Genomic DNA, 11911 nt, shown 5'->3' with positions numbered 1-11911 from the left:
CCCTTGCCTTTGAGGTCAATAGATTTCTTTTTTAAGAAAATTGAGAAAGAGAGAGGGGGAGAGAGAGGTAGGGAGAGAGAGAGAGAGAAGAGAAGAAGGAGGAGGAGGAGGAGGAGGAGGAGAAGGATGTCAGTAGGAACCTATTCTAAGATGAATTAACATCATATTGCTTTGATAAATTACTACAGCAGAGAAGTCATAATACCAAAACCCTTTCTATCAGTGACTGCAGAATACAAGCTGCAGTTAGCTTTTCAAACTGCTAAGATCCATAGGACATATAAAAACTCTCTTCCTTGTAGCCCAATAACACCTACTCCTCAAACAGCGTAAAATCATAATCCGAGCATTTGAATCATGAGGTGAGACAATTTAGTTTTTTCCACTTCTTCCGAGTACATTAATCCATGTCCTTCTAATATTTAAACTATGACTCAGTTTCTTCATCTTTAAAATAGGGATAATCATTATACCTGCTTTATAGGGTTGCTGAAGTGACTAAAAGAATTAATATATATAAAGCATTAGTGATGCCTGGCACTATAAAAATTATCATCTCAATTTCAATTTTTTACTCTATTTTTCCCTTACTACCACTATGTGGCCAGCATATAGGCTAGTTCAGAGGTCCCCAGCCCCTGGGCTGTGGACCTGTACCAGTCCGTGTCCTGTTAGGAACTGGGCTGCACAGCAGAGGTGAGTGGTGAGCGAGCGAGCGAAGCTTCTCCTGGATTTGCAGCTGCTCCCCAGTGCTAGTTCACTGCCTCAGCTCCATCTCAGATCATCAGGCATTAGATTCTCAAAGGAGCACCTGTCCCTAGTGGCAAAAATATTGGAGACTGCTGGGCTAGATGACTCATTGATGGTACTTTAACTAGAAGCTCTTTTATGTATATTCTGAAAGTATTATGCTCAGATGATGCAGTCTTCCCATCATTTGCTCCCTAAATGGTCATACTGTGTTATTTGCTTACCCCATAAAAACCAACACATGAACCATAACCCTTTAAAGAACTTAAAGGGCTTGGGTTTGTGTGGCCTAAGGATAGTCTATCCTTAGATGTATGGTTTGTGAGGCAGGATCTATAAGGCAGGGCTAGAGTGTTAAGACACAGTGATCTAACCCCAGTAAGAAAAGAACAAAGGCACCATTAAAAACTGACTGGAAATACAACTCAATTTTCAAAGCACTGCTCTTCGTGTTATTGGCACAGACCCACTTATGATAAAGGCTGTCATCTCCAGGCAAAGCTCTCACTGTGAAGGCAGAAACTTCATCTGTCATTCATCTTTATTCATACCTAACCCAGGATTTGAACTGAATCTACACTCAATATGTGTAGAATGAACTAATTAATCAATTACAGGATGAATGTTTAAAAAAAGCCTTTGAAGACTTCAAGGGAAAGTTTGTACTCCTGGTATTACAGGCCAGGGCTGAACTCCATCAGCTTTTTCTCAAACCAGTTTACTTAGAATCAGCATAGAAATCCACCAAGTGATCTTGGGATCCACTTTGACTGGAAAGGCATGGAAAATGCCCCAACAGGCCTGTGAGCTTCCAGGACCAAGAAACTATCACTTCCCTCCTACATAACCACTTCTTGGAATGCGTGAACATAGGTACGTTTTGATCTCCAAAATGGAAAGTAGTACCAGTTCTGGATCCCATCCTTCCAACTTCCTTCCTTCCCTTTTGTGTTTCCTTTTCAAAGTCAGGGGAATGCTCTACATAATGAATGAAACCTTGATTTTCTTATTGGCCACTTCCAGCAATAACCTTGGCTTCACCTCCGTTTATACATAGTACCTTTCAAACTTCAGACATTATTAGTGAAAAACTTGAATTTTTTGCCTTCTCCCCTTTGATATCAACCTTTAGGAATATGGCAAAAGCTTTGTTCCACCCACCGCCCACCTTATGATGTATAGAGCTCTGTGGATCAGCACTGCTGCTCCAACTGTGCTCCTGGCACCTTGGACCCCCAGGGAATCCTATCCTAAAGGTCCTACAAGCGGCAGGAAGCAAATCCTTTGCTGAATTCTCAATGGATATGACTAAAGAGAAGACGGTAATGGCAGGGGTTGGGATAGAATAGACAGCTCAAAGGTTACTCGAGAATGTAAAGAACGTCTTGAACCAACGATGTTGGCCCTTCAAGAGAATGTATTACATACTCGTTTCAGGACTCTTGTTCTAGTTTTCATCTTCTTTAAGTGAGAAGGACATTTTTATACCATGTCACTTGTCATTTAATTCTGCAAAAGCTATCAGTAGGGAATTGGTTAAATTATAGTACATCCCACACCAGATCCAGTCAGGCTCAGTAACCTGTTAGATGCTTTCATAGTACTGTTTTTTTACTTACATGGAATTATATTTTTATTTTTATAATAGTTTAATCTGTCTCCTCCACTAGATTATAAGCCTAATGAAGACAGGAACCATGAGGGAGGGTAGTCATTTGTTGTCTCCAGCCAGTGCTTAGCACCGTATTTGGTATACAGTAAATGTTTAATATTTAAATGTATAATAAATACACATAATAGAGTACTATGCAGCCATTTAAATGTATAATATAGAATTATTTATTGACATCTAAAGTTACCCGTTAAATTTTTTTAAAAACCCAAATTATAAAATAGTAGATATAATATAATCTCATTTTTATATAAAGAATAGCTATGTAGTATACAGATACATTGCTCAAAATGTTAATAGTGGTAGGATTATAGAAGATATTTTCTTTGCAACTCTCTGTATTATCTGAATTTAAAAAATAATAACATTCATTTGATCCATTATTTTCTAATTTAAACATTATTTCCATTATGAAAACAGAGGTATTAAAACAATTTCTTTTCCTATCATAAAACTTCACTTGAACATAGTTTTCAATTAGATAATATTTGAAACAATTGAATTTCTGAATGCAAATCAAAATATTGTATTCATTTTGATGCCATTTCTGATTGAAGTGGGCTTCTCACAAAATGATCATGATATCTTCATTTCTGTAATTACCCATTAAGCCCTTCTCTCTCTACTGGTTATAAAACTATAATTGGGCATTTTTATTATTTATGTATTTATTTATTTTTTATTTTTTAGGCGAGGCAACTCTTGGTTGACCTCACAGATTGCAAGGACCTTGTCGGCTTACAATCCTTTAGTTTTTACGCCTACAGCATCTGGTCTTCCTAGGTGGTCTCCCATCCAAGTACTAACCAGGCCCAACCCTGCTTAGCTTCCTAGATCAGAAGGGATCGGGCTTGTTAAGGGTAGCATGGCTGTAGATTAACTGAGCATTTTTAATATCCGCTTATAATTTTCCCTTGTAAAAGATGTTAATTTATATAAATAAGAAATTTACAGATGATGACCCCTACAGAGTAACATACTCCTGGGTATCTTAAACGCTAAGTATAATTGCACTTATTTTATATGGCATTAGCATTATTGTGGGGAATGGAAAGTATTTTTGTATATAAATTCCTTTTCCCGACTAAGGACAATTGAAAAATTTCGTTAAGAGTCAGTTTAAAATAAGAAGAAAAAAGAAAAAAAATAGGGCAAATATTATCTATGGCTACCTGTCTTTTAATTTTGTTGTTCTTGTCAGTTTCAATCTATTGACACAAAGACCTCAGCATCATATTAAGAAGTCACACTATGACCTATAAAATGTGACAGCCCCAGGAGAACCAGTACAACATTATTCATTTTCAATAAAAAGTGTTAACAGAATAGTGATAACTATGTGCTTTAGAGTTTTAATCATACACTACAAATCAATTTATAATACAAATTGTAATGAACATGTACTGGCACAGCTAGGCTCTACATTTTCTTTGGAAGCTCAAAAAGTTCAAAGATGTCATCAATCTTCATTTCAGATCTAGTAGCATAAGTGCTGGGTTTTCTAAGTAGGATTTCCACAAATTCGAGAAGTGTGACATTGTAGCACCATCAATAATTCTGTGATCAGCTGACCAACTCACATTCATTATCTGTGCCTTATATACTTCTCCTTTCTGGTTAAATCGGGGAAGAGCCTAGATATAAGGAACAGAACAAAGAGTCAAACTTCACCTGCTCAAAGCATGAGCTCAAGCAACAGCAATGCTGAAGAATCAGGCAAATCCCCCTCCTTATAACAGAGAAGAAATGGCCATCCCAAATGACTTTTGAAAATGCTAACTCCTACTTTCCTCATCTTTGAGTGTGTGTCTCAATCTTTCAGTTTCTCCAAGGTATTTCCCATTCCCTGTACAATTTCCATATGTACAGTAAATTCATCTCATATTTCAATTATTTAACAAATGTTTATTGAACACCTGCTATATATCAGGTACTCTGCTAGACTGAGGACAAATCAGTAAACAGAACAAATAATCCTTGCCCTCTTGGAGTTAACATTTTAATGGGGAGAGACGAACAATTAAGATAAGTAAAAGATATGAAAGTGCAAAGGAAAATATAAAGCAGTTTGGAAAGAGAATAGAGTGTAGGCAGGGTGTGGAAGCAGAGGGGAGGTGGCATTTTTTTTGACAAGGTAGGTAGAGAGAGCCCACCAAGAAGGCTTTTATGTGGCCATACGGATACCCACAGAAAGAGACAGAGGAGAAGTGTGACTGGAGTGTTGGAGGACCAGCAAAGTAGGACCAGCTAAGGGCAGCTGCAGTGGAGAGGCGAGGGTAAGTGATGGAAGATGTCACATATGGAGCACGGTGGAGGTGGGGCACATTGTTAAGAACTGTAGTTCTCAATCTATCTTTGGAAAAGGACCTGTTTCTTGCCACTCCCAAATTTCTAAGCCCTTGTAGGCTAATTAAAAAAGAAATTTAAGGAACCCTCATACACTGTTGGTGGGACTGCAAATTGGTACAGCCGCTATGGAAAACAGTATGGAGGTTCCTCAAAAAACTAAGAATTAATCTACCATATGATCCAGCAATCCCTCTACTGGGTATTTACCCCTAAGACTTGAAAACTCATATCCGAAAAGATACTTGCACACCGATGTTCATAGCAGCATTATTTACGGTGGCCAGGACATGGAAGCTACCAAAGTGTCTTACAATAAAGGACTGGCTAAAGAAGCTGTGGAATATTATGGAATACTATTTAATGTATTATTCAGCCATACAATGGAATATTATTCAGCCATAAGAAGAATGAAATATTGCCATTTGCATCAACATAGATGGACCTCGAGATAATCATGCTAAGCAAAATAAGCCAGACTGAAAAAGCTGAAAACCTCATATCGCTTATATGTGGGCTATAAACCTAAAAGCAACAAACAAACAAGACAGACAGAGACTCATGGACATGGACAATAGACTAGTGGTTACCAGAGGGTAGAGGGGAGTGGGGAGAGGGAAGGTAGATAGAATAAAAGGGGTCAAATATGTGGTGACAGAAAGAAATCTAACTATGGGAAATGAACACACAGTGTAAACATATATATGCCTTACTCTTAAAGTGTACAGTTGAAACTTATTGGATTTCGTTAACCAATGTCACCATAAATAAGAATAAATTAAATGAAAAAATTTTTTAATTGTATATATGTGTATATAAAATGAATTACTAAAAAAATGAAATAATATGAAGCTCAAAATTCAGGTTAATATAGTGACGACATTTAATAATGGTGAATGTCCTGAAATGATATCCAGGATGTTACTGTTTTAACTTTGGTGGTTTTTAACCCTGAGTTAACAGGGATGCCCAAGCCCCATCCCCTCAAATTCCAGTTCAGTTGGTATGGGGTGAGCTTGGACATTTTTTTCAGGAAACCCAGATGATTCTAATGTGTAGCCAGGGTTAACAATTCTTGCAGCCCTTATTCTAAGTCACTTTCACCTAAAACAGGGTAACAGATCACCTATGTTGAAACCACTTGGGTTTTTGTTTAAGAATGCAAGTCCTGGGGCTCTGTCTCCAAGGCCAAGAAGTCTACATTTTAATCTAGTACTCTCAATAGTTCTTGAACAGAGTAAAGTTTGAGAAAAAAATTAATCTAAACAGTGTCTCACTTTGTTATAAATAATAATTTGGATTGCTGTACTAATATTCTCTGATATTCTGAAATAAAGATATTTTGATAGAAGCAGATTAGCTACATTTGTGATTCTCTATAAAGACTCACATAATGCACAACGGCTGATCCACACAGAGACAATCCAGATTACTACTATCTGCCAATCACAGAGGCAGCCACCAGAATTGTAGGCCTAGCATTTAGGAAGAACTATCTTACTGAGCCAAACATTGCACTAAGTGTCACAAAGCGAAGGGAAAACTTCAGAAATGGTTACTTTGTGTTTACTCTCCCGATTTGCTTAAACTCTTTTTCCAACAATTTAATAAACACACCTTAATTGATCCAAGAGCCCCAACTGCTACTTCAGGTGGCAATATCACTGGTTTGGTATAGGTACCACCAATCTAGAAAAAAAGAAAGAGTAGAAAAATGAAGGTTTCGAGGAACAAATGGCAAATGAAATTTTGTGTTTTTAATTGAGTGTATGATCAGAAATCTTAAGAGATGGTTTATAAATGTGAACATTACTATTACTCACTGATCCAATGTTGGAAAGAGTAAATGTTCCTCCTTTAAGATCGGTGGTGTTTAGCTGACCCGCGGAGCCCAATTTCTGGAGGCGGTTCAATTCAGTGGCGATCTCAAATATGGAACAGATCTGAACATTTTTCACATTGGGGACGATCAACCCTTGCTCAGTATCCATTGCTATCCCAATGTTATGAGAAGACTAAAAATAAATAAATAAATAAATAAATAAATAAATAAATACAGTAGGCCTTTTCATAAGCTAACAGGAAAGAAAAGGTCAATCTTCACTGTCATAAAAACAACTACCAAAAATTATTTCACCAGATTGGTGATGACTTAAAAGAAATTATTTTTAAAGGATTTCAAAAAGATTTTTTGAAAAAGATAATTTTTTGTTGGTAAGAATATAAGGCAACAGGCTACTTCCAAACATTGTTCATGGAGATATAAGCTGGTATACATTTTCTGGAGAACATTTAACAATATGTACTGACACTTATAAAAAATATTATTAAAGAGAAAAATACTGAAGTATGTAGAGATACACAGGGATATTGATTTTAGATTGTAAGTTTGAGAAATTACAATCAAGATGTTTACAATAGGTTATTGGTTAAATAAATGATAACAAAGCTAGATTATTGACATGTTATGATGTTCATAACATGTTAAATGAAAAAGAAAAAAATTAAAAGGAAATTTTTTAAATAAAGTTAAAAGTTAAATGAACAATATATATAATTCCACATATATTTTTTAAAAGTATATAAAAATAAAATACTGGAAGGATGCACATCTCAACATAAACTGAGTTATCTTAGGGTCTTAGGATTAAAGGTAAATATTTTCTTGTCTGAATTTTTTGCAACTGGTAGATAATCAGGAAATTGTATTGATCATATGGGAAGATTTAAGATCTGGTCTCTCAGAATATCTAAGCTTACTTCCTGGTCCCTCAGAATATCTAAGCTTCTATATTTCTATAAATATAAATAAGGGTTGGCAACCCCAAAAAAGTTCTCAGTCTAAATAAACTTTCACTCCAAACAGAAGAGTTCACCCAAACAGAATTCAAACTTTCATTACTTTTCTCATTTAAATTATTCTTGTTTTAAAAAGTTACAGGAATTCCATTTTGAGAGAGGTAATTTTTTTTTTGGGGGGGGGGCGGTATAAAGGATGGGTAACATAATCCCTTTCCTCCCAGCCATATATTTCCATTATTTTAAGCAGAAAACCAAAAGGGCTTAAAAATGGCAATCTGCATATTTAAATAGTATCATTATTAACCAGTAAAACCAATAACAATAACAACAAATTATGTTTCAGTTTAACGTTTTATCCCATACTTTTAATTCTGTCTAAAAAGGATCACTATTTGAGGTACAACAGAAGATTCTCTAACTGACAAACACATTTGTACCGTCTTCTATTTAAAACATTTTCACAGTTCATAGCCAACCTTGTATGTTATATTCTGGCAGTTTTCATCCACAGAAGCATTAAGGATAGGAAACTGTAGTAATCCCAAGGAAGCAGCCTGTTTAACAAAAAGAGAATGTACTTTTAACTTAGAAAGGATATGGGCTTCAGAGCAATAAGAGGTGTAAAGGAAGGAGGGAGAGAACTCTTATTTATGCACAGTTTAATTTCAAGTCTACATGTACTAAGGCGTATTACTTTTAAGCAGTGTGGAACCAGGTCACACTAATCATTTAAGAATAAAAAAAGTAGTCAGGTAGCTTGCAGATATCAAGATTTTCAAAATAACTATACAGACTGACCAAAATAACAGAGAAAATGCCTAAATTCTAAGTGATTTCCTCACATTTAGAATCTGAAGGTTTCCGTGAGAAGTAAACCTGTAGTTCACAAAGGCAGTGAATTACTTATTTGCCTGTTTAAAAGAACAAGTGATAAGGATTTCCAAGTGCACTGTCCATTTGTGGCTAGTGTTTGACCTGGTGTCCTGGCCGAGTGAAGGGCACAGCTGGCAGAACAGGTACTTCAGAGAAGGTCACCCGATCCTTCGCATTTATGTCTTCCTGCTTCACCCTCTTCTCCCGTGATCTCTCTCCTTTTTTCTCTTCTTAATACCATTCCTCTTCTGTCCATATTCAGATTTCCCTAACTGTCCCCAAAATGTTCTTTATAGCTGTTTCTCTGACCATTCACGATCTAATCAAGGTTTACATATTTAAAAAATAGCAAAATAAAAATGCTTACGATTATCCTTAAAAAGAATCCCTCCCCAAAACCCTCATCTAGTCCCATTAAGACTTCTTTATATGCATTGTGTGTTATTTTTGTCTGTGGGTCAGTGGTCTTGACAGAAAAAAAAAAAATTCTTGAACTTGATAAAGTTATCAAGCATTTGATTTGATAACTATAACTGTAATCTTTAAATAAAAAAATCTATAACTAAAATTAAAGTGTTATACATAAAAACAGTATTTTGAGTATAATCCAAATTTTGTAAAACAAAAGCAAAGTATGTGTCCAAGGATTAAAGGCATTTTTTTCCCCTGTACAATACTTTGTAATATTTTCCTGTAACAGTGGAAATTCTCCAGTTACAGGGAGGTGATATCTTCAGGCGCCAGCCCCAGGAAAAGTGCAACATTCCAAGGTAAAGATAGTAAAACTGTCTACTAGGCCCTGTTTGATCTGAGAGTCCCCCGGATACATTTATCTTTGTACAAAACGTTAACGGCTAACTTCTGCTTCTTGTAATCTGCTTATTCAAGGATGTAGTAGGAGGCTTTATAAGCTGCCTCTTCTGGAAGCTCAGGGCTGATCTCCTCTAACCCTGCGTGGTAGAGAGTCAGTCGCCGGCCGGCTAATAAAGGCTCAAAATTCATCTCAATTGGCTCTGTGGGTCTCAGAATCATTCGCGCCACATTTGGAGGCCCGAGCAAGATCCTCCCCAGAGTGAGAAGGGAAGTTTTCCCTAAGACCCATGGCCCCGGTTGCTCCAGGCGGGGCACGACGCGTCCAGGGGGCAGCTGCTGAGAGACGTTCCTCAGCCCCGGACATCGGGCGGCCCTGGACGTCGGGCGGCCCTAGATTGGAGAAACCGGTGGACAAATATTCCTGAAAATTGGACACGAGCCTTCTGTTCCTGTCTCCCCGGTGAGTTAGTCTAAGAGTAATCTTAGACCTGTTTCTGTCTGTGGGCCCTGAGAACTAGTGGAAGGCTGGACGCGGCACAACTTCCCTAGTACGGTCAGGTCTGAGACGTCAGACCCTGACCCTGTACCTGTTTCAGTTTCGGTTTCTGATACGGTAGCGTTTTTGTGTTGCCTGTAGTCTGTTTTGTCTGTCTGTATTGTGTATGTTAGTCCGGACCGGTCGAATGTACTGTCGCCCTCCTATTGCCTTGGTCCTCCGTCAAGTTTGTCTGATTGTCTGATCACTCTGGTCTCTGAATATCTCTTGTGATTTTTGTGATTTTTAGTTTATTAACTCTTCTTTTTACAGGATTTCTTGCTGCTACAGCACCGCCCAAGTGGCCATCTAGTCACCGAGCGGACCTTGTCTAACATTCTTATCTTTCTCAGGACTTTTATTCTTATTCACATCCATCCCCACTGCCATGGGACAAGCTTCTTCTAAGCCCACTCCCTTGCGGTGTCTTGTGGACAATTTTAAGGATTTCAGAAGACGGCCCGAAGTTATGGGTCGTCAGTCACTCCGTTCGATCTCCAGAGGCTTTGCCAGGTAGACTGGCCAGCCTTCGGAGCCGGATGGCCATCTGAGGGTTCTTTTGATTTGCAGACTGCCTTCAGAGTCAGGAGTGTTGTTTATGGGAATCCTGGTTACCCTGATCAGGCCCCATACATAAATGTTTGGATAGATGTTGTGTCTGATGCTCCTAAGTATCTAAAAGATTGTCAGAGTAAGTCAGTCTCTCTGCTGGCACCTGCCTCTCATACAGTTCTTCTGGCAGGGCCAAAGTGCACTCCCGCACCTCAGAAACCCCCTGAACCTGTTTTACAGGACTCTCCAGAAGATCCGGAGATCCTCAATCCCCCTCCCTATTGTTCTCCCAGTAACCACTTTAAGCCCCCTGAGTCTCGAGAGGCAGCCCCTCTTCAGAGCCCACTACACACTCGGACGGGGGCTGTCTACTACCCTCTACAGGATCCGGACCCCATCCCCGATTCGTCGCAACCTGCAGCTGTCCTGGCGCCTCTCCGACAGATAGCCCCACCTGGGGGAGACACCCAGACATCTTTCATGGTGTCTGTCCCCTTTTCAACTAGTGATCTGTATAACTGGAAGTTGCAAACTCCGTCCTTCTCAGAAAAACCCTAAGGCTTGACCTCCCTTTTAGAATCCATCTTCTTCACCCACCAAACCATGTGGGATAATTGCCAGCAGCTTTTACAGGTTTTGTTCAGTACAGAGGAGAAGGAATGCATTCTAAGGGAAGCTGCAAAAGGGGTCTCGGACCCCACTGGGCAGCCCACTACTGACCCCGCACGGGTACAACTTGTATTTCCCAGCACCCAACCCAACTGGAATCCCAACACTGATCAAGCTAAGGAGGCTCTCCTGAGGTATTGCCAGTTGTTACTCCAAGGCCTCCGGGCAGCGGCTCGCTGACCAGTTAATTTATCCAAAGTAAGTGAGGTTATTCAGACTAAAGATGAGTCGCCTGCAGCATTTTTAGAGAGGTTACTAGAATCTTATAGACTGTACACTCCCATTGAACCGGAGGACCCAAATAATCGGGAGCCATTAATCTAGCCTTTGTTAGTCAGTCGGCCCCAGATATCAGAAAGAAATTACAGAAACTAGAAGGATTTGAAGGAGAGAACTTATCTAAGCTTCTCGAGATTGCCCAGAAGGTGTTCAACAACAGGGATGAGGTCCAGAAGGTTATGTTTGTTGGACAGGATAAGTCACGGGGGACGACCAGCCAAAGGCCAAGCCGATACCCCGAGGGAAAGGCGGGACCGGGGTTGGAATAACTTAGAAAAGGACCAATGTGCATACTGTAAGAAGAAAGGACATTAGAAGAACATATACCCCGAAAAGGGCCAGGGCCTGGGGAAAAAGGCACCACTCATTATGTTAGAGGATGCAGAATGAGGAGGTCAGGGCTCCTACATTATGAGCCCCCGGGAGCCCAGGGTAACATTGCAAGTTGGGGGCCAATCTGTAAACTTTTTAGTGGACACAGGGGCTATGTACTCAGTCTTGCAGAATACAAACGGCCCCCTACCGACCTAGGAAAAAGGACCATCACTCATTTGTTCCTGGTTATGCCCGAATGCCCGTACCCCTTGCTGGAGAGAGACTTACTACAAAAATTACGGGCC

General features: G+C 39.1%; 1 protein-coding gene and 1 pseudogene across 1 annotated transcript in view; both read right to left on the bottom strand.

The window, feature by feature from the left end:
- Positions 1–3180: 3180 nt before the first annotated feature.
- On the bottom strand, positions 3181–3299 carry LOC111745749 (annotated as a pseudogene).
- Positions 3300–3758: 459 nt separating this feature from the next.
- Positions 3759–11911, bottom strand: part of DBT (dihydrolipoamide branched chain transacylase E2) — a 27406-nt gene continuing 19253 nt past the window's right edge. The window contains exons 8-11 of the mRNA XM_011368360.2: positions 8047–8124; positions 6592–6783; positions 6386–6457; positions 3759–4056 (exon numbers count right to left, since the gene is read on the bottom strand). Coding sequence (XP_011366662.1) covers positions 3889–4056; positions 6386–6457; positions 6592–6783; positions 8047–8124 — 510 coding nt within the window. The 3' untranslated portion in view covers positions 3759–3888. The remainder of the gene's footprint in view (positions 4057–6385; positions 6458–6591; positions 6784–8046; positions 8125–11911) is intronic.

Source organism: Pteropus vampyrus, unplaced genomic scaffold (genome assembly GCF_000151845.1).
Source record: "Pteropus vampyrus isolate Shadow unplaced genomic scaffold, Pvam_2.0 Scaffold6, whole genome shotgun sequence".
In the NCBI taxonomy this organism is placed as follows: Eukaryota; Metazoa; Chordata; class Mammalia; order Chiroptera; family Pteropodidae; genus Pteropus; species Pteropus vampyrus.
Note: the sequence above shows the minus strand (reverse complement) of the source record. Positions and strands in the feature narration are given on the sequence as shown.